Source organism: Coturnix japonica, chromosome 8 (genome assembly GCF_001577835.2).
Source record: "Coturnix japonica isolate 7356 chromosome 8, Coturnix japonica 2.1, whole genome shotgun sequence".
Lineage (NCBI taxonomy): Eukaryota > Metazoa > Chordata > Aves > Galliformes > Phasianidae > Coturnix > Coturnix japonica.
The window spans coordinates 2579277-2602586 of record NC_029523.1 but is presented as its reverse complement, the minus strand read 5'-3'; the positions used below and the strand labels follow the sequence as shown (position 1 = coordinate 2602586).

General features: G+C 39.6%; 2 protein-coding genes across 6 annotated transcripts in view; one reads left to right on the top strand and one right to left on the bottom strand.

The window, feature by feature from the left end:
• Positions 1-6891, bottom strand: part of KCNT2 (potassium sodium-activated channel subfamily T member 2) — a 107262-nt gene extending 100371 nt beyond the window's left edge. For 2 of the 4 annotated variants that reach the window (XM_015869522.2, XM_032446354.1), the window contains exon 1: positions 6351-6890. In XM_015869522.2, coding sequence (XP_015725008.1) covers positions 6351-6445 — 95 coding nt within the window. In that variant the 5' untranslated portion in view covers positions 6446-6890. Of the gene's footprint in view, positions 1-6350 lie in introns of all 4 variants that reach the window. The other 2 variants (XM_015869524.2, XM_015869521.2) reach the window with 2 other exon arrangements.
• A 474-nt stretch (positions 6892-7365) lies between these two features.
• Positions 7366-23310, top strand: part of CFH (complement factor H) — a 39314-nt gene continuing 23369 nt past the window's right edge. The window contains exons 1-3 of one of the 2 annotated variants that reach the window (XM_015869475.2): positions 7366-7529; positions 20214-20396; positions 22156-22261. In XM_015869475.2, the coding sequence (XP_015724961.1) occupies positions 7523-7529; positions 20214-20396; positions 22156-22261 (296 nt within the window). In that variant the 5' untranslated portion in view covers positions 7366-7522. Of the gene's footprint in view, positions 7530-16302; positions 16477-20213; positions 20397-22155; positions 22262-23310 lie in introns of those variants that run through there. The other variant, XM_015869474.2, reaches the window with a different exon arrangement.

Genomic DNA, 23310 nt, shown 5'->3' with positions numbered 1-23310 from the left:
CAAGAAAACTTCTGCAGATGTTCAGCACTGAGGTCTTTCTAGAAAAGTTACAGATATAACGTGGAACTGTTTTTCTTTTTGTCTTTTCCCCAAATTCCAATTTGTGCTAGATTAAGTGAACTATAGAAATGACACATTTTTGCTTCTGCTGTTGTTGTAAGATTACAAGATGTCTAAAACAGCAGACATTAGCATAAAGCCAACAGAACCACCTTTTGTGAAGTATTGCTTCCTCTTCATCTCTTCCACATAGGCCAATGCATTCCTCGTTTTACCTGTAGGATTATCTTTAAAAAGGGACTTAATCCTAAAATTGGTTTAGAAGGAAGGTGAGTTCTGAATTATGAGTTTAATTATGAAGATTGTGCTCTTAAACCTGCTCCCTAAAGTATAAATACAGACCTCTAAGTGTGGCTGATGCAGTGATTTTGAACTGTTAGCATTTTTCTAGATTTTTTTAAAATTATTATTTTTTTATACAGTAACAGATTATTTGGTTACACAGGCTGCAATTTTTTCAGGTTTTTGGGCAACTCAGACTTTCTAAATACCACTGTGCAGAGTCTCACCGCAGTTACCATGAAAACATTTACTTTCTTAGGTAATTAGACCATTAGGATCTTAAGTGGTTTCAATCAAAGTCAAGCTTCAAAAGTAGAATTTAGGTTTCTAAATTGCTTAATTTGTTTTGAAGAATTACTTATATTGCCAAATATATCTGGATTTGTTTTTCTTTAAGATCTTTTACTTTGTAATCTCTGTTAAATGGAAGGACTCCAAAATGAGGAAGTCAAATTGAAGTATACCTTGAAGGAAAGAGGGGGTTTATTTTAAAGAAACCATAATAGAATCTCCTTCTGAGGCAACTGACATTTTTCATGTGACTTGAATCTAGCTTCAGGCATCTTAAGTCACTTGATTCAGAAATGGGGGTGGGCTTTTTACCCCTCTTGTTGAGCAATCTCAGGTGACTTCCAAAAGGTAAGGCAAAGGGAGGGCTCTACTCCATCATACACACCATGCCTTCTGATATTTAGAAGCAGCTGTGCCTTGAAAGTAATGAGTCAGATAACAGTGACATACAGTTGTCCAAGTGGGGTGTGGAGGTGCTGCATATTGTCTGGAATTCTTTCCAGGTAGGTGGGAATGTTGATTTAAGTAGCAAGCAGATTAGAAGGGAATTTTAATTTAATCAATTCAGTATCCAATATCAGAAAGGTTGTTGCACAAAGCTAACACTTGCCTGCATGGTTGTGTTAGTAAAGTATATACGATAGCAAAATGATTCATTTTCATCTTGGTATAGGAGCAGTAACAGGTAGTGTCTCTTGTTACTTATGTACAGAAAAGAAGAAAAATGTAGAACTGAGAAATGTAAATTTTTGTTCTCTCACTGTGAAATTGTAAACACTTATTGGAACAGCATATGGAAAGTTATGAGATCTGATGCTTTCAGAGTGTGGGTTAAAAATGCACCAAGGTTCAGTGTTCTCTTTTATTTACATTTTTGGTATGTGATTTTAAAGTGGCATAGTCACAGTGTTTCTTCCTAGACCACGTTACTTCTTTATGTAACTTGGAAATCCAGCAGGTAGTAAAATTTAATAGTCCTATAAAAAGTTTTTTATTATACAGTCTTTTGTGTAGGATTGCAGATCATATGACAGACTGTATTAATTCAGTGCTCTAATGTGTACTTTGTGGTCTCTTCATTAATATTGCTAGAGATATTCAGCATCGATAAAATTTACGTTGGCATACGAGGTCCAAAGAAAATCCAACATGCTGCTTAATCTTGAAGAAACCCAGAGGGATTTGAAGTGTAAAAGACAGTGAAAACAAAATGCTATATATGTTTTTGAGGTCAACAGAATCTCACGCTGCACATTTTTAAAACATCCATACATTTTTCCTTTTCTGTCTCTCATATATTGTTAGAAAGGAATTATGACAATAATGTTGTTGAACACAGTTATTGCCTTCAATTTAAGGCAATGCTGTGTATTTGAAGAAGACACCAGTTTTTGAGCATGTCTGCTAGTTATAATTGGACCTCCCTGTAACAGAGCTGCCATATATAGAGAGAGAGAAACTGTGTGACTGTGCAGGAAACACAAGCAACTGTTAAAATAATAATAAGATATAGTAGCACAAATAGGAGAAGCAGCATGTAACATTTGAGGGCAGACATTATTTCCACCACAAAATGTCAGTGATCCGTTCTGGGTACATCTTTAGCAGTAAGATAATGGGCCCAGACACTGACATGAAATGACATAGAACAGCCAATGTACACACTGTGCAGGAGTGTTTCCTTGTGCATTCTTAATGCTCCTCCTGGACACTGCTCAAACAGCTTTGGCTAGCTGGGGATAGCCAAAAGCATGCAGCAGAAATCCCAATAGGGCACTAGTGTAAGCAGTCACACTTCGGTGGTAGGTAACTTTTCTGACTCTACATGATTCTTAAACACTGAACTTAGGACTGACCTCACTACAAAAGCACTCATACCAACAAAATATAAATGCTTCTTTTTTAATTATTATTTTAAACATGGAATTCTTTCAGCTTCTAGACATCCGGCATGGCTTTTTTTGAATTATCTAGTGAGTATGTATGTACACAAGAAGACAAAACAAAACATTTTTTTGCTTTCCAAACAGCTTTTCTGAAAGTTTATGTGGGAACCTGAAGTTAATATCATCTTTTTCCATTTTTTGAAGCAAAAAATTTGCTGGATTTAAACCACATCAGGACTTGGCTGTGATTCACTTACAAGGATATTTTCTACTTTTGTTTTTGATGCTCTTCAGCTCAGCTGGTAAGACTGAGAATTGATTATTGGTAGGCTTATGAAAGCTGAAACAACGTGTTATGCAACTTACTGTTACAATTGTGCTTCATTGAAATCTTGCCGAACTGATGGATAAGTGGCTGCCACTGAATTAATCCCCAAGTTACCCCTTTACTTCTGCTCCCTTCCCAGGCAGACAGACTGCATTATGATGGTAAAGAAAAATGTCTAAGAATATCCAATAAATCAAATAATTCAGTTTCAGTTACTTTCAATAGCAAAAGCAAAACTTCACAAAGGGATTTTAGTGTTAATTTACAGAATTAGTGATAAAGTCAGGTATTATGTCTTATCAGCCCTAGACCACTGGCTGGATCATTTACATGGCCAGAACAATGAAGGCACCTGCTGCAGAAACACTTGTGTGGCACCTGTGTACTTCAGCCACTGGACTGGTCTTTCACCTGCTCTGCTGTCTGGACATATGTGAAAAGCTTCCAGGATATTTAAATATTTTACATAGTGACAGGTTTGTGAGTGCTTCTACTTAATAATATTAAAAAACTATTCCACACATTTAGGAATTTTAATACATCATTCAAAGTAGATTTTTACTTTAGTTTATTTTCTAGAGTTTCACTGTGTTGTTGTTCACACAAATTTATTTTATGGAAAACAGCGTTCAATGTGATGGGGTGGCTTTGTGACTATGACAGTACTGAACCTAGCTGTTGCTGAGACTAGCTGTAAGGCTGGTTAAGGATCTAAGCTACTCAAGATGAGTTGCTTTTTCAGAGGGAAGAATGCAGAAACAGCGAGCAGGATGGTGCATTATTGGGGAGTTGGTATGGGTAAGGAATGGAGTATGAGTTAGAAACTGAAAAGAAGGAAAACAAAACCAAAAAAACAAGACTGAAGCTTTACTGTAAGAGCAATCCTAGTGAGAAAATGGAGTTTAGAAGTCTGTCTGCAGACAGGGACAGATGTAACAACAAATTTTCCATAATTAGAGTCCTATTACTTTCAGTTAAGAACTCTGTGCATGCATTTTATAAGCAAATAGAATTATTTTTAAAATAGCTGATTAAATTCTTCCATTAAGTGGAACAAGCCTAAAACAGCAAATGAAGAGTTCCGGTGTAGCAGACTGCAGATTTACCAGTCACAGGTGGAAACCGCTGATATCAGTGTGCACAAAAGCAATTAGAAGTATGAAGGTTCAGTGAACTGGAAACATGCAAAAGATTATTCCCAGGATCTTGACCAAGGGCAAATAACTTCTGAAAATGAGCCATACTGATCGTGTGCTACTGTGCAGCCATGCTATAAGGCTACTTCAAATGTATTCTACTTGTCAGGTATTCTACTCAAAGTTAATGTCTATTCAGCTGAAGAGGATGTAAAGCACCACCTTTGGCAATACCTGTATTACATGTTAATTAGAAGAAAATACAAGAAAGGTGCTTCACCAAAAAAGTAACCTGGATCACTTATGTAAGGTCTCATAGAAAAAAAGGTAAAAGTGAAACAGTGTAACTCATGTAATAGCAATCCTGTGATGAATCATTTCAGACTTCCTTAAAATTCCTCACAGGTCTATAGTTTCTTTAATGAAGTATTTCCTGAAAGCGTGTCTAATATTAAAAATATATAACAATATTTTTATACAGAGAATGCTTTTGGTATTCTGGAAAGTAACAAAATACCAGCAGTAGGATTGTAGTAATATTTCAGTATTAAGTGATCTCCTCTAATGGAGAACAAACAAAAAGAGAAATAGTTTCAACACGATCATATTGTAAGGTGGGCAAATAAAAACTCATATTTATTCTTTTTTAAGAGTGGACTTTGTTCAGCTAACAGAAAGCAAGTAGCTTGAGACTGCTATGGTAACTTGAAGGAGAAGAGTGCTGCTATGACAGCCTCGTGCAAAGCACAACCAACTTCACTGCCTTCCCACTGTGTTGCAGCTGTGTCCGGCACTAACAGGGGGTAACAGCTGAAGCTGAAGCCATTTTTGCTGTTTTCAGTCCTGGGTTCATATTTTATATTTCAGATATGGCTAGAGATATTTGTTTCATTCACATCTGTTAACAAAATAATTAAAAGAACTATTTGTCTTCCACTAGTCTGTAGGTGTAGTTTTCCAATAATAATCATTCTCTGTAATGCTGCTGCACTATAGTTCTGCTATAGTTCCAAGGATTTTTATATCTATTTTATATCTATTTCATTAAGTACGCACAGACTTGCACTAGAAATTTCCATAGCTAAATGGATGCTACGGTTTATAATTGCTTATACACCATTTTCAGTGTGAGACCAGCCCATGCTTGTTCCACAGAAGGTAACATTATGAAGTTTAGGAAAGCAAGTCAAACTGAAGTTTGAACTAGAGATGGCAGAAGTTTTAACCCAGAGAGTGGTCTGAAGGGTGGCACAGAGACTATTTTATCTTTTTTAGCCATCACAATCCTAGCTAAATAAACAGTTGATGAAGTAAGGAAGGTTGTGGGCTTTTTGCCTATTCCAGTTGAAATTAAAAAGGAGGCTTGTTATCTGCTTTTTCTAAAGTCTTCAAAGAATGCTGTCATCATAAAACTATGCACACGGAAGACACCTATATTTTAAATATACAACCATGCTTTGATAAACTCTCCTTTGCATCAAACTAATACAGCACACAATGCCATCACTTGCAACCGCCACCATGTTTTTGTGACTATCTTAAGACACCATTTACCATTTCATAACAGTTTGGGTAAATGGAATTTGTTTCATTAGTTTGTTGTATAGCGAGTTCTTATGCACAAAGAAAATAACAGATTTTGCATTTGAGTGAACTTGTGAGCATTGAGAGTTTCCTTATTATTATTTATTTAGGAAAGCAGCTGAAATTGCGAGAGTGGATCAGCATCAAAATCAAAGTTTCTGGCTGCTGAGTTCAAGCATGACTCACTCTGGCAGTATGAATGTATTGAATTAAAATCTGTTCAACGCAGCATTACGGACAAGCAGACGTTTCTGCTTCTCTGCCGTTTAACCATAGGGAATTGTTACTGCAAAGCAGATCTCACACGGTTCTGCAGGAGCTGCGGGTTAATGGCTCGCTGGCACGGCAGGTCACATAGCGGCACCGCGATGCTGGCGATCACCAATGCTACTTAGCACTTGGAAATGAAGCACGCGTTGGTGCGCGATTGGTTTGTTTTCTTTTACGGCATGATTTGAGTCTCCTAGTAATTAAAGCTGCTGGCAACCTGAACAGGTCCTAACAAGATTAAGGCAATGGCCATCCCAGCCTGAGATCGCGGCGCAGAAAGAGAACGCCGGGCGGGTGCCGGACAATAGCGCCGCTCCCGGGGCAGCCGAGGCGCGGCTCGGAGTCCCCCCCCCCGCGGACGGTCCCGCATCCCGGCGACTCCTCCTGCCCCGTTTCTTCCTCGGCAAAGTTTGTCCGGTCGCGGAGCCCCGCGAGCAGGGCCGCACCTCGCCGCGCCCCGCCGGCCCGGCCCTCCATCCCTCCATCCCTCCATCCCTCCGCCGCGCCGCTCACCTGTCGTCGCTCTGCCAACCCTGGTCACCCAGCAGTAGATCTCGAAAGCGGTACCGCGGCGGCAGCGGGGGCACCTCGCTGTCCAAGTCCACCATCCTGCCCGGAGGAGGCGGACCGCCCCGCGGAGAACCGATCGCTCCCGAACACCGCTCGGCGGCTCCGGTGCTGGAGCGGCGCTGCACGGCGGCGGTGCCGGGTCGGGGCCGGCCGTCCCCTGGAGCCCGAGGCGAGCACCGCGCCCTGCACGTGCTGCGGGGCCGTTAAGGGCCGCTGGGTTGAAAGTTCGGCGTGGTGCCGCGGGGCAGACAGGTGATGCTGGTGCTGCTGGTGCTGGTGGTGGTGGCGGCGGCGCGCTCCCACCCACACCGCTCGAGCACGCGCGAGCACCGCCCGCCCGCCACGGCTGACAACAAAGAGCGGACCAGCGCCATGCAAATGTTGTTCGGAGCCGCCGCGGAGCCGGACGGCCAATGAATGGGGCGGGAGTTCGGTAGCGTGCTCCGCTGACGGTGCGGGAACCTCTGCCTAGCGGCCAATGGAACGGCCGTCGGCAGCGTGCAGAGCGGGGGATGCTCACACCCCGGGGCTGCAGGAGACGCCGGGTGGCGCCGCGCTGCACCTGTACCGAGCTCCCAGCGGGCGCACTCATGGCAGGGGCGTTGCTCGGCACCTGCACCCATTGCTGCCGCTTTTGGTACCACCTGAGGCTGCTTCGGAAGTACCTTCCCGTAGGCCCCGAGCATTGAAATAAAGGTCGATCTCTGGGTGTTTTGTTATGATAGGTTGCTCTGTCGTTTGTTTGGTTCACTTTTCAAGCGTTCATCTTTGTGCAGACCCCACGTTGCTGACAGCCTGCTCGGTTCTGCAGTAGCTTTGCTTCCTGCTCCTCTTTGTTCTGGCAGGTGGGCTCAGAGGGCTCCATCACGCTGATGCCCAGGTGCAGGTGGGTCTCCGTGGGGGTCCATTTTAGGGCCAGTCTTCTTTACTGTTTTCATCATTGTGAAGAACACTAAATTGGGAGCAGCTGTGAGCCCCTTGGTGGAGATGCCTTGCAGAGAGTTGTTGACAAACCAGGCAGCTCAGCATTCTCCAGCTTTGAGAAGTTTAATGAGAGCAAGTGCTGGATTTTGCACCCGGTTCAGAACCACCCTGGTGCAAACACAGGCTTTAGGATGAGAGGTGGGTGTGCTGCCCTAAAGAAAGTGGTTTGCAGTTCTGGCTGATGTCAAAATGGATTTGCGCTAGCAATGTGCTCTGGTGGCTAAAGGGTTGACTGTACCCTCTTGCAGCACCATGCCCAGCGCTACCATCAGGTGACAGAGGGGGCTGTCCTGCTGTGCTCTGTGTGGCTGCACCTCAATCATGGTGTGGTTTGGGTACCACATTGTGTGAATATGGCATAAAACTATTAGAAAGCATCCAAGGGAGGGATAGAAATGAGGTGAAGGGCATGGAGAACAAGGTATATGAGGAGCAGCTGAGGGCCCTGGGTTTGCTCAGCCCAGAGCAAAGGAGGCTGAGGGGAGGCTTCATGGCAGCCTATAGTTCCTCGCAGTGAGCAGAGGGGCAATGCTGAGCTCTGCTTTGTGTGTCAGCAACAGAGCCCGAGGGAATGGCATGGAACTGTTAAGGGAGGATTGGGTGGGTGTTAGGGAAAGGTTCTGCCCCATACAGCAGCGGGTATGGAGCAGACTGCCCAGGGCAGTGGTCGCAGCCCCAAGTGCCAGAGTTCAAGGAGCATTTGGACAGCGTTCTCTGGTATGTGGATTGCTGTGCAGGCAGTTCTGCTTGGAACCAGGAGTTTGACTTGATCCTTGTGTGTCCCTTCCAATTCCAGCTATTCTATGGTACTGTGATATGCGACTGATGCTGTTTGGTGTCAGTTCCCTTGAAATCTCAGATGCAATTATGAGAAGACATTTATTGGTTGGCACTTACTGTTATTTGAGTTTTTGCTTTGAATTTAAGGAGTGGTGGCACAGGCCCCATAACTATCTAGGGAAGCTGGGTTGTTTAGATTCATAGTTGTGCAGCTGACGTGATTGATTCCCAGCAGAAGGGGCCCACCTACCTGTGAGTTTGACCTTGTCAATCTACAGAATGCAGACTTAAACCTGTCAAGCTGATAAAGTTCTTCCATACTTCCAGTGTAATCCATTCACGGGGATGCTCTGGAAGTAGCTGAGGTTCTTCAGCAGTGCCTGGTATCCATTTTTAAACTGTTTCCTTTTATTACCTAGACTTTAGCTTAATGGGCCTTAAAAATATGCAAAGCTATCAATATCTATTTATTCGTTCTCTGGCTACTTATTCCCACTCCCACAGAGCCTGGAACTCAAGCAGCTGAAAAATAACCTTTTTTGTTGTTTTGTTTTGTTTTCTTTTCTTTTCTGGGTTAGTTTTCATTTCCATAAGTTTCCTAGACCGAAGTTCAACATATGTGCTGGCAAAAGATGCTGCTATTGCAGAGCAGTAGTGAGGCAGTATAACCAGCCATAAGGTAGGGAAGACCTACTTCTTCTCTTCCCTTTTCATGTGTGCTAAAAGCTTGGTTTCAAATTGAGTTGGTTCAGCTCTGAAAATGTTTCTGTCTTGTATCTCCTCCCTGTAGCTGTCTATCTTACCTTCCTTACCACCCAACCTTTTGTTGTTGTTTTTCAGGTCTCTAACTTCCATCTGCAGGTTGATTTGAGATTAAATACAAAAATCCTGTCCTACTTGTGTTTTTTTCCCAAGCAGAATGCTTTTCTGTGCTGGTAACTGTTCTGAATGACATCAGTCTGCAGCATTTGAGTGTCACAATTGTTGAACTCCCATGAAGTTTTAAATGTTAGTTTTAAACCGTGTTGTGCTCCTTTAAAGCCTCTGAATTGCACAATGAAAACCGAAGCCTACAGATTAGCTTTGTAGCCAGTGACTGAAAGTGGGAGATACTGTAGGAAATACTTTGATTTCTTACGTGACTGAAGTATAGACTAGGAATATGAGGACCTGTTTGAATTCTCCGTCCAAATTGAAATAGCAAATAGGGTTTATTTAATTTCCTATAATAAATACATTCTAGACTGTCATATGTACCATAGTCATACTTAGCATCTAATGCCTATATCAGCTTTGGTACCAAACAAAAATTCCTTTATTAAAATGATGTCATACACAGTGTAACAACAGTGGTGTAGTTTTTAAGAGCAGCTTTCAGAGCCTGTTGCGTTCAGAGTTCACTTTTGTGCTTCTCATAAGCATTTGTTAGATGAAGCAAAACAGTTACATGTATGTGACGAAAGTTCAAAGGTAAGTTGTTCTTTGCTTTGGCTGGTATGAAAAATAAATGAAATAATGAATTACCCTGCTGTCACATTCTTGCCAGTTTTACTGTGCTGTGTTCAGAACTTAGAGCTCTCTAAAACTTCCAAAAAAAGAAAAGGACAGTCTTTCTCCATTAAAACACTTGTTATGTACAGCTGATTTTTTTTTTTAAATTTTTTTTTTTTTTTTTTTTTTTTTTTTTTTTTTTTGGTCTTTTTCTCAGCTGCTTCTGCGTTTGGACAAGATGTCTCTTCTTAGAAAACATTGTTTCTTCACTCAGCCCCAGTGTCTTTTCATCCTGCCAAAACTTCCTTGTTCTTTATATTTGTTCCTTCGCTTGGGGCAGTGGGAAATCTGTTAGAATATATAATTTCTGCAGAAGTAAAATGTGGTTTCGGCTAGCTACAGTCCTTTTCTGAAGTCTATAAATCATGGGTCAAATGAGAAATTAATGGTGTGTCTACTGTCTCTTCTAACTGCCTCATTAATTTTTCCACTCTAATTGATTATTCTAGCATTTGTTTTCATACTTGAGGAGCTAAGTAGAAATAGAAGCTGTAACACTTTTTCTACTGGGGAAATGCGTTTCAAAATGGCATTAGCTGACCCGGTAAACTAGCAACCGGGTTAATAGTTGAGCAGAGCAAACAGAAAGCAAACTCATAACTGAAACTATAGTAGTGCAATCTATAAAAAAAGCTTAATTTTATTCTCCTAAGTAATATAAACTGTTTGCATTATAAAATAACAGTTTTCATTCATGTCTGACAGCATGTGGCCTGGTCTGTCTAAAGTCCTCTTAGGTACATAAAATTGAACAGAAATGGCATTTAAGTCAGCTGAGTTCAGTGTTTTGATCAGTGACACAAAACACCGGGGGATGTCTTCAAGCTGAAGAGATGCTGAGTCTTTTGCTTGGAGGCAAACGCTCTTATATAGAAGCTGTTGTACTGGGTCACTACGCTCAAGCGAAGATTTCCTTCTGCAGTGCTGACGTGTTAAAGAAAAGCTGTGAGCTGCTCTGTTTTTTCAGGGAACAAATGTAGGCTCATACTCTCAAGGAATTATTTTGGCCCTGAGGAGTGTCAGAAGCATCTGTGGCATTGAACTGAGGACACAAAATAGACTTTAATAAATGCGTCCTTTAAAAAAAAAAAAAAAAAACAGTAACTGGCTAGATACAGGATAGTAAGTCTTCCCAAGCACTTAACTCTGAAGTTTAAGGGAGGCAGAGGGAGAAAGAACTCTGTTCCTGAGTGTTTTGCTTGTGATTACCTAGAATTTTGGATCATACTGAGGTACAGAAAGAATGAAGTGTTCAAGTTTACTTTTTATATTACTCCTATATCGTGTGGGGTATAGGTAAAACATCAGCTGGAACAATGCAATTACTAGGTTGATCTGAAAGTAATGCCTGCTATTTATTTCCATGGAAGCTACAGGAAATACAAAGAGCACAGTTGTACTGCTTCATGACCTTCAAACTGATATGAGGCTTGGCGTTATCACATCGCAAGAGAAAGGCTGTCTTCTCAGACCTAACTTAAGCTTGTTGACTGTGATTTTTACTAACTGTCTAAAAAGCGTATATATCATCACTGCATACCAGTAATATTTAGTGATGGATGTAGTTTAGGGCAGAATGCCTAAGCAGGTTCTTATAGAGTAGTAAGAGGGCAAAATGACCTTTAAATGTTGATTGAAGATTTATATTTTCCCATTACCCAATACTTGTTGTTCTTGTGGTTGGTGGAAAGCAAAGGACATGTTGCTAAGCACTGTAACAGTACTTTGAGGCCATAATTTTATATCTAGTTAGATCTGGGTCTTTCACATTTTCATATAATCTAGTATGCCTTTTGTTTGGGCCCATCATTTTATCTGCAAGTTGCCACTCAGATAAGGGTGGTGTTGATTTCCTTCCCCATTTCTGTCACCATAACATCATTCCTGTTAGTTAAGAGATCAGCAACGTATTTCCATTTCATTTCCAAGGACTGCCCGTACCATTCTTTATTCAATTCTGCCCTTCCCATTTAGTTATTTACTTCTATCTCGTGTTTTTCCCTAATAGCTTTTGTTCCCACATGTTATAATTAGAAAGCATCATCATTTTCTTACTTCTCCTTTCTGCAAAGTAACTACCTCAGCAACACCACTCTGATCTCTTTCACATCCTTTTCTCAAAAATAAGTTGATGGCAAGTTAGGTCAACACGAGCGTATTGGTCTTGTCTCTTTTGTTTGGTTGTTCAAATGTACGTTTGTTACCTTTTATTAGATTCTTATCTGTTAGATGTAAGGTCTGTTTTTGGCTCATTCTAAATTTTTCAGTATCCTCATGGAGGATGGATAGGGAGGCGGTCTAAGTACATTGCTTAAATAACCCTTACATTGTACACGGGAATAGCTGCTGACAGTTCTTATAGCCCTTCAAGAAGGTGTGGCCATTCGGAGAATGTTACTAATACAACACGAAGCTTTACAAAAGCTGTTAACCATATCTACAAGCTGCAGCTCAAGCTTCAGATTGTTCCAGGTGCTTATTTATTAATAAATACATTTGTTGTGTTTTTTGTTTTTATTTTAATCAAACCTGACTATTCTTACATATATTTAAAGCTTCTTTGAGCCTATTTACTTTTCATTGTGTGTTTTGCATTCAGAATTTGCCTGTGTCTTCTTTTTACTGCCTGATACAGTTAATAGAGTACAATGCTGCAATGTGTGTGATAGAAAAACTACAAGGAAAGTGTTTATTTAAACTCCATAGAAAAAGTGTTCTTGGAGTCCTCCTGTTTTGCACGTTTTTTATTTTTTAATGTCTGTGAAGTATACAGCCTGTTCTGAAGGAGAATAAGGTTTGATAGCAATTCACAAACAGTAACAGACTGAAATAGCCCAAAGTGAGAACAGAGTTTTCAGGTTGCCGTAAGCTAGGGTAGAAGGAGGAAGTGGAGAAGTTTTGGATTTGTTAATTCCTCTAAAAGGATCAAATAGTTAGAGAAAGTTTTGGTTTTGTTGTTTTGGTTTTCACTGTCTAACAAAACTGATGGTAGAGGGCATGTTTTCCATAGCCCATTGAGTATGACTATCTCAGAGACATGAATCTGAGACATACGTTGCATGCATGATGCAAGCAAGATCCTTGTAAGACTGTTTCAGGCATGGTGCTCAGTGTGACTTGATCTTTGTTTTCGTATCCAAAATGGAGGTCTGTCCACTTCAGGGCTACCCCTGGCCCCTGTACACCACAGTGTTCTGACATCTGTGGTGACTAGGAAAGGAACTGTGAGAATTAAAGAAATGGCAGCACTGCAGCAATGGAGAGCAATGTGGGAGGAAATGGTGATAACCTCTGAACTGCCTTCCAGTAAATCACCTCTTGGCTGTGGGTTGGAGGACTTTGTTTAAACTAAAGATAGTGGCAGCTGCTTTTATTTTTATAGAGAGAGAGGGTTGCTTGTTTTGTTTAGTGTTGTTTTTGGGAACATTCTTAAAGCGATTTTCACTTTTCTCTTGACTAAAGAATTCCAAACTCGGAGAATGAGATGATATTAAGAGTAACTGGAAGTGTGGTAAAGGTTCTTACCCTAAGAATTCTACTCCTGCACGCAGTTATGTGCACAAAGAGTTAGGTGCAGAGCCTCCCTCTCCCATACCTACTGTTGGAGGTGTGGGGACTAAATGTGCACCTGCCTGCACATGTGAATTTGTGTGGTACTTGACAATATGCGTTGTAGCAGATTTTAGCAAGCAGTACAGGTGCATGTTAAGATCCCACATCTCCAACAGGAGGTATGTGAGAGGGGAGCTGTGCATAGAGTTCTATAGGTGGGTGGCAACAACTCTCTGCTTGAACATAAATTTGAGGGATTAGTGATGGAAAGACCTACATTTGTTTGCTGTTAGTTAGCATGTTTTTTAAGTGTCTCATCTGTTGTATTGCTGATGCTGGTCCTGAACATATTGCTTGCTTATGGCTAGTTAATTATGTGCTATTAATAAATCAATAAACAATTTTCATTCTGATTAGGTTTAAGATCAGTGAACTGGGCATGTTTTCCCTTTTGTACTGATACGTTGTAATTGTACATATTACATGATACGTAGGTGGTATCATTATAAACTGGAGTCGTCTGACAGTAGGAGGGGACAACTGTTGATAAAAGAAAGGAGGGGACAACTGTTGATAAAAGAAAGGTAGTTTCACTATTAATTTCACTATCGAGGGCTCTTTTGTGAATATTTTTGAGCAAAATAATGACTGCTTCTGGAGTGCTGCAGGCTCTATTTATATCATTACAAAAAGGTGATCCAGCAAACATGCTGTCAGAACATGCTGATATTATACTGGTCAGAAGTGCTATTTAAGCAGTGACTGAACTAAGGTCCTATTACTAAGCATCACAAGTTGCCTGCTGGAAGACTGACTTTCTCAGGTCTATTCTTTCAAAACAAATCAGGTTTGTACAAACATGCTGAAATGTAGTTTTAAGTCCCCAAACTGAGTAAGGAATCAATACAGTCTTGAGTAACTTGATCTGTGAAGGAGTTTTAGACAAAGCTGCTTCCTGAGGTCTCCACCAGCCAGAACCTTCCTATGATCCTGTATCTAGACAGGCACTTTTACTAGTACAAGGAGTACATGGTAACATCTTGGTTATCTGGCCATAACCACAAGAGTATTTGGGCACAGTTATAGAAATTCCCCTAGCAATAGATGTTCTTCTAGAGGCAAAATCCAGCTGCCTATGATTGCCTGATTTCTTGGATGTTTCCACCTTTGTTATCAGCAGAAGGTAAGTGTACTTTAGAGATGAAGTAGAAGTCCTGCTGTTACCTCTTGGCAGTGTGTTTGCTTATTCAATTCTAATTTCTTAGAGGCCAGAGATGACTGTAAGTCAGATATGGTAAAAGAAATTGCATTAAAAGCAATGGATAGACTATGGAGGAATGAGGAAAAGAAGAAGGATTAAGTTCCTGATTTTTATTTCCACTTGGTTAGGATAAGCTTAGTCAGTAATGCATGAAGTTTACGAGCATGAGACTAGAAAGAATTGGGCCTCATTCCCCACTTTGTGATCAGACATTGTTTCTTTTGCCTACTTTATTCCTCCATGAAAAATACTTCAGAGCCTCACTTCTAAGGTGTTTCTTCAAGTTTTCAGTTTAAATGCATTTGCAGTAGGTTTATACTTGTCTTTTATGTGCTAGTTTTATCTTTCAGCTTAAATACGTTAACATTCACAGTGTTCATAGAGAGCAAGTGACAAATTTATAATATGTTTTCAATTTGGTTCCAGGTTCAGTTCAGATCTAGGTCAAAGTATCCTTGTCTGACTGTGGTTTGTACCCATAGTATTTTAGCTAGCAACCCAAAAACAGTTTGTTAAACTCGATCTTCTGTAAGTTTTGTGACATCAGAAGGTACAGTATAAAAACTGCAGAAATGACAGAACCTACACCTACATCATAGATTTTTACATGCAATAAGCATACTCAGTTTTAACCTACATCAGTAGGCTAACCAAGCCAGTGATCTTAAGGGTATCTTATGTGGTCTTTTGGGAGCATACAGAAGACAAACCTGTGCATCCACAACCTGTTCCTGTGCTCTGTTACCCTTACTGTGAAGAAGTTCCTTTGCATAACGGTGTGGAACTTCTATGCTCCAGTTTATGGCAGTTTCTCTTTGTCCTGCACCCACAAACTGAGTAAAAGAGGTTGGCCATGTCATCTTCATGGCCCTCCGCTGGACTCTCTCCAGAAGATCCTTGTCTCATACCAGATATTGTAACTGGATACAATACTCCAGGTGAGACCTGAACAGACCAGGGCAGAATAGAGAGGGAGGATCACCTCTTTTGACCTGATGGCCACTTTCCTTTTAATGCACCCCAGGATTCCATTGGTCTGCTGGCTCATTGCCAGCCTGTTATCCACCAGGACCTTCTCCACAGAGCTTCTCTCCAGCAGATCATGTCTCAGACTGTACAGACATTCGCAATTATTCCTTCCCAGCTGCAAGACTTTACACTTGTTAAACCTCATCTGGTTTACTGTTGCCTAGTTCTCCAGTCTGTCCAGGTCTTGCTGAAAGGCAGCACAGCCTTCAGCTGTGTCAGCCACTCCTTGCAGCTTTGTATCATTGGCATACTTACTGAGGGTGGATGCTATGTTCAAGATATTGAACAAAACCAGACACAGCACCGTCCCCCAGGGAACATCACTATTCACAGGTCTCCAACCAGACTCTGCATCACTGATCACAACACTCCAAGCTTGGCCAGTCGGCCAATGTTTTTCTGCTTTCTATTTCAGTTATTTTCAACAACGATCTTAAATTGATGTATGTGTAGAGAAGAAGCTTATTTTCACCTGCATTTAATGTGAATTTGATTGACAAAGCATAGAAGACACAGGCAATGATACATATACGTATATATTTGTACAACTTTTGGGCAGTAAAAGGAAGTTTATCAGAGCAGACTGCAGGGAGGGAAGGACAGTGTCAACCCACATTGTTATACATTTATTTATTTATTTAGCAAAGTTTGGAAAGCTAAAAAAAAAAAAAAAAGTGTGTGTTGCAAGAGAATTAGGGGAAGTGACTGCTGAAATCACTCAGTATAAATGGGGCAAGGTCAGTCCCTGGAGTCACTCAGTGAGTAAACTATGAGTGCGCATAACACAAAGTAATCGAAAAAGTTGGCTACAGCATTAAATGCACTTACTTCTGAGATCCTGGATCACTAGTATGCCTTTCCTGGGCTATGCAGCTCTCTTGTTATGTTGGACGTATTGTACTGCAGAGAGAGGTAAGCTTTAATCTGGAAAAAAGTGGCAAGAAAGTGTATGGAAAGACAGTTATGAAAACAATTGGTAAATAAATTGCTTGAATTGAAGCCTATTTTAATGAATTTCTGACAACGATAATTGACATTTCTTCTGGTTGCATTTAACACTTTCAGTATTTAGTATTTTCTTGTGGGTAGCATTTCATCTGTTTATCAGATAACTACTGCTATTACTAAACCATTGCACTTCTTTTTTTAATGTTTATTACCGCTGTAAACTATGGTTAGACAAATTATTTGTATTTTGCTTTGTTTGTTAATTATTCTAAAATATAGAACTTGGAAAAAGTTGGTAGGTTAAAATAAATGATATTCAATAAGTATGTATTTCTGTCTGTCCGAAACAGTCCGTGTGATAATCTGAGATAAAGAAGTTGTTACTGGATATACTGAAAGGCTTACAAAATAACTGTTCAATGACAGATTTGGTCTATGGTATTTTTCATCCACTGAATAAGATAAACGTATGCAGATACACTTTGGGACTTGCTTAAAGAGGTAGTTTGTATTCTGGGTATCTTTCCAGAAGGCTGCATTAATATTTTCTGCTTCACTGTTGAATTTATTTTCCTTGATAATGTACTCATATTGCTTAATATCCATTTAATAATCTGTTTTGCTTTGACTGCTTGTTTTCTTTTACAAAGACTAGGAAAAAGGCACCGTGTGATTTTGAGCTAGTATGTCTTAGCTGTGAGTTGTTTGAGAACTAGCTTGTTTCACAAGGGCTTGAGCACTTCTACCTGAATTTGCAGTTTGTGCTTGACTTTCTGGAAGCAAAATAATGGTGGGAAAGTAATTTGAGCTATTCCTAATCCTGATCCAGTCACAAGTGTTTAATAAATGATTAATTCCAGCTTTTCTGGTTTCCTACTGAAGTGTTTGGAGGAATGCATTTAAGCTGTATGTGCTAATATAAAAGTAAATAAATCCCAATTAACTTGTTGAGTACACAGATCAAAGTGCATGATGTAATTAATGTAATTTTGAAGTACATCTTGCCAGCTGATTTCTTTTTCTCAAACTATTAAGAAACCACATTAAAAAAGGAGTATTAATTAGCTGTAGTCAGAAATGCATATGCATACTGAAGCGCTTCACAGTAACGCTGTCACGTAGACTAATATCAGAGCAGTAGTAGAGAAGAACAATCAGAGAATTGAAATGAAATCCAGGGAGAAACATAATGTAATGGTGAAGAGACTGTCAGGAGTTCTTTCTTGTCTTGTTTTGTTTGTTTTTTAACGTGAACAATGAGGTGTAAAGAGTCCCCAGTCTGCACAACAGACAACAAAAGTATAAATCAGAAATAAGAGGAGAATACAATTTATTGTGGGTAACAAATGAAAAATAGGTTAATAGGTCAAATTACGGGGTATAAAACCTGGACAAATAAGTTGTTGTTGTTTTTTAACAAATGAGGTTGAAAGCAATAAATTTAGATGTCTAAGACCCATGTGCAATTTCTCTGAACCTTTTATAAACGGGATCTAAAAATGGTATATTGATTTGAATGTGAGATGACTGAGCTGTACATTTATTGTCTGAATAGTCTTGTGGTTGCTAGCAAGCAGATGCATGCATGGAAGAAAAGTTAGTCACGTGTATAAGTACATGTGTAATTATTAAGCTGTTCTTGAAATCATAGAATTTGGACTCTGTTTTCTCTACTTACAAACTGAAAGTATTGGCATGACCATGCTTAATGAGCTCTAATGAAAGATACACAGAACTGGAAAAATCCCTTGTTTCACCTCTGCAGATAATCTTTCTTGGGTAAAATAGAAACTTTTAACACATTTGCAAGATGGAGCCAACTGGAGGACTACTCTTCATTTAACTTATTTCTACTTTTTTTTTTTTTTTTTTTTTTAATTATTTTCCTTTCTCTTGGCCACGAGTGGGCACTGCCTTCGCTCCGGCTGCATGGAATGAGTGCAGTTTGAGTGGGGAAAAAAGGTATTCAAATGTGAATGTATCTTGCTAATGAAGTGGAAGTCCCCACCACATTTTTTGATAGCAGAGTACCCTCTAGTGGACAGAGCTGTCTTCTCAGAGTAATTGGTTGGAAGGAACATCATTGTTTTTAGAGTAACTGAAATAGCTGGGAAAATGATGAAGCTGTGGGAGGTCTGACACTTCCTTTATCACCTCAGCAGTGTCTCCAAAGCTCGCCTACCTCTCCCACCTACTTATGCCAGTCAAAAGAAAGTTATTAGATCTCACGGTGAGCATTCTTTTCTTCATACTTTCAAAATGCCGTAGCTGCAGAATTACACTTTTTTAAGGTTTTACCCTTTGATATAGAAGAATTAGGATTATTATTTTTTTCTGCTCAGTCTGTATTAGAAATCACATTACTTAATCTCTGTCTGCGATGGCCCTTCCATCCCCTTGCACGGAAAAATTTCCTAAATATTTTCCCTGTAGTGTCGCTTCCAGGCAGCACTTGGACTGTCAGCATTGCTGCTTTCTCAGACCTGTGGCCTTGCAACTAAACTAGTTGAGATTTTGGTTCCAGCTCTGTGCTTAGCAATGAATTGCATTCACCAAGAAACTTCCTTTCCTAGAGGCCATCTCTCATTTCTTTTCTAAGGTTTAATTTCTCAGAGATCGCTTTTCATCAGTTCTCACTTGTGATGTTCAGATGTAAATACGTCTGAATAGAATAAAATACATTGTAACTAATCAGCTACACTGTCCAGAGTCTGTTACTGTTGGTAAAGATTCAGTCTTTAAAGTAAATTCATTTCAATCACTTAGGCAGAGAGATTAAAACTAGGTGACTGTAATTAGGTTAATGATTACAAACACACACAAATATTTTTAACCTTCTTGACATGAAGTTGTTATGCTTCTTAACAGCTTACCATTTATATATTTTTTAATTTCCCCTTTAGTCTCACTTTTCTTAAATTGCTGAAAATGCTCTTAATAAAAGTAATTCAGGTCATTTTTTTAAAAATTGGTATGGTCTGTATGTTTCACAGACACCAAAGAAAGCACCATAAGGAGCTTTTGGAGAAGACTGCATTTAATGCTGAGTTAATGAGAAGCATCAGACATATCCTACTCCACATCCCAAACTGTCGAAATACTTTGAAGCTCACAAAGATCGATGTGAATGAGCAGAATTAATTACACTACATAACAAGTAACTTGCCATAAGAACCTTAGGGGATGTTTTGGAAAATCATAACTTTAGCTGAACAAAACATTTAGGATGTGAAAAAGAGGTCTGACAGGTCTTGACTCCAAGTGGAGCATGAGCTCTACTGTCAGTAAGGATGGTGGTGGCTGCAGAATGAAAAGAGTGGAAAAAGTGTCAGCACTCTGGAAAAGAGTGCTGACAGCAGAAGGAGTGGCTTGGAGGAGCTTCTGCAGATGCAGGGGTGACAGATGTTTTTGTTTTGAACTGGGGCTCTCGTGTCTGGTTGCAGTCTTTGTAACTGAAATCTGCTTTGAATGATGGCTGCCCAGTGTGTGTTTCTGTGTTTTCCATTGGCTTTACTGTTCTTCCATCCTGTCCTGTGAAAATGTGGATTCTTAGCAGATCCCCGTTTTGCAATGAAGTAGAAAAGAGATGCGCATTTGATCACAAATGTACCCAGGATTTCATGCTACATTTTCTGTTGTAAAAATATTTTGGAGATGTAACATGTGCCTCAATCACCAATGTTTTTATTTATTACTTCTAGCTTGCGAACAACCTCCTCCAAGGAGAGTTAAAGAAATACCAACTGAAACATGGGACAACCCTCCTTATCCACATGGTACTCTAGTAACATACAAATGTCGTCCTGGATATATGAAAATAGGACGAATTGTGGTCAAGTGTGTTGATGGAGTGTGGCAGCAACAAGGCAGCACAGAATGCAGGAGTAAGTATTAAGATATCGCTTCCAAACTTTTACAGGTCTAATGTTGTTGAGACATAAAGTCTAAGCAAAGTAAAGCACTAAGCTAGCTTCTTAATGCAAGTCAAAGAAATTATTGCTTTTTCTCTTCAGTTTATTCAAGTAGTTCTAAAGGATACAACTTCTTGCAAGTTGGTCAGGCTTTTTTGGCACTAAAAAGTTATGGAATTTATTTTTCCATGCCTGTTCTTTTAAACTATAAAGGAAAATTCAGATGAGGATGTGAGCTGCTGCTTGTTATTTCTGATGTGCCACATTAGGGGTTTAGAAGTGTCTCACACTCTCATACTGAATTAGCTGAAGAAGTAGAACTTCATTATTGTTAGCCAGAGATACTTTCTGTCTATAACGAATGAGTACTAAACACAGATAAATATTAGGCATCAGAGCTTCTTTCTCCTGCATCTTAAAATTTTGCCTACCTCAATGCAACTACTTGGCTTAATAATACAAAATTGAGTTTCAAGATGAATGGAAATTTTAAGTAAAAATTAACTAATTGTTGGTAGTTTCTCTTATAGTTTTGTATTTTGGGCTTTTTTTTAGTTGCTTTCTTTCTTCTAAATATATTTGCATAAATACTTGATGCACAGAGATCTTTAGAATTATACTAAAACCAGTGTAGTTTTTTATCTATGTATTTTAGTGAATACTGCCACCCTGTGAACTGATGCTGAAACTGGTAAGGTACAGATGGAAGGAAACAGAGGATGATTAAGTACAGATTATGCGCTCATATTCACTTCTCACAAGAGACCACACTAGATAGCAAAATTTGTGATGGAGAGATCTATTTTCTTTGAATCACACTGAGAGAAATCTAGGGTCTATTCAAGCATCTCTTATTTGGATAACAAACAAACAAACAAGGATGTTGATGTGTACCAAGAAATGAAAATGCCTTGTTTTATAGGGACCAGGAAGGATTTCTTCTGACAATGCCTATTAAAGCTTAGCCATGGAATCTATTTTGCAATCCTTATTATCATATCAAAGAGAGATGGATGAGAATTATAGGATCATAGAATAGTCTGAAGTGGAAGGACCCACAAGAATGAATTCAACCTCCGTCTCCATGCAGGACCACACAGAATCTAAACCCTGTGTCAGAGTGGTATCAAGAGCTCCTTGAACTCTGACAGCTTGATGCCATGTTCATTGCCCTGGCCAGCACTTGCTCTTGTTAAACTTCACACAGCTGATAACCGCTCAACCCTTCAGTTGACAAAGATCTATCTTCAAGGCCTTTCTTTCCTCAAAGGGGTCAACAACTCTTCCAGACTTAGTGTTATTTGTAAACTTACTCAATATGCCTTCAAATTCTGTATTCAAGTAATCTATGACAGAGACTATGTGCTCATGTTTGCAATTCTTGTTTGGGCAATAAGAACAATCCTAAAGAAAACTTGAGCCACATTACTCCTGTGGCTTCAGATAATCCCTCTTTTTTACATCACAATCCCCACCAGACTGAGGACATTTAAGTGCAAGTCATGGGTGGCTCCTGTAGTGGAAGATTTGCAATGGTCTGTGTCAGAAGTTATGTGGAAAACTGATGTTACATTCTGTCTTTAAAATGTGTCATAAGGCTTAAAATGAGATTAGTCTTTTTTAAAGGAGCAAAGGCTCCTAATTTGTTACTTAGATTAAAAGAAAAAAGTCCTCATTCTTCTGTGTTCTTATCAAAAACAATACTGAGCTTTTATTTACTATTTCATACCAGGTAAGCCCTGTGGACATCCTGGAGATACTGAGTTTGGTTCCTTTCAGCTCACCGCTGGAAGCGAGTTTGTCTTTGGTGCCAGAGTTGAATACAGATGTAATGAGGGGTAATATTATTTAACTCAATATATAGAAGTAAAAGTTTTAATGTTAAGAGAAATACTGGTTATAAATTTGTTGTCTGTAAAGCAGCTGCCAGCTTGCTCAGTTTTAAGAATACCAGATCGTTGTTTAACTGAAAATACAGTAATTATAATACTAAATATAACTCTTCCCTATGTCTGGTCAGAAGTTTAGTGGTTTTGGAATGACTGTTTTCACATAAATGAAGCTGTCATCCCAAGTCTCAGCTCACTTGAAACTGTGGTTGCCTGAGTAAAAAGCAAAACAAATTGTCTGCCTCAAAGCTGGCTCATGACTGGACAAGCTAGCCAGATGGAAATGCAGCTTCACACACTGCCATTAGTACTCTTAGTAGGCAGTCATTATGCAATTATGTTGGAGAAGTTATTAGGCTGTACAATGGAATTGCCTAATCTAAACTACAACACATCAAACCTGCTTAAATAATTTTTGTGAGTTATGGTAGGAAGATGTTTCTGGTAGTCTGAGTAACATCTTTTCCCTGAGTGCTTGGAAGAAATTATCTTATCTCTCTCTGTTCATCTTCTCCAATGAAAACTGCAGCAAGGCAAATGCATAGTGTTGTGTCTAGGTAAGTATGCTTATAATTGGATTCTTTCTTCATGAAATGCAAATCAGCTATAACCGTGGTGAAGTTTTTTAGCCATGCTTCTGCAGACTTTGTGTTGCTGGAAGATGTACGTATATGAGTTAAGAAATCATTATTCTCCTTAATCTCTTAAGTGCAGACAGTTCTTCATTGTCATTTTAGACTAGCTGTAATCTTCTGAATATGTTCCAGACTAAGCAGACGCAGTGTCTTTATGCCTGCGGTACCCTCGAGCCTAAGATAATATTAATTCAGTGAAACATGGAATACATATGGCTTGGGTTGTCTTATTTTGATGCTGTCCCATGGCTTTCAGTCATGCTGGAACACAGACAAGAGATTGACTCTCCTTGCTAATGACTGCGTAAATCACCCTTGGCTTACTTGTTATTGTAGACAAAGCTTGATGTCTCTGTAATGAAG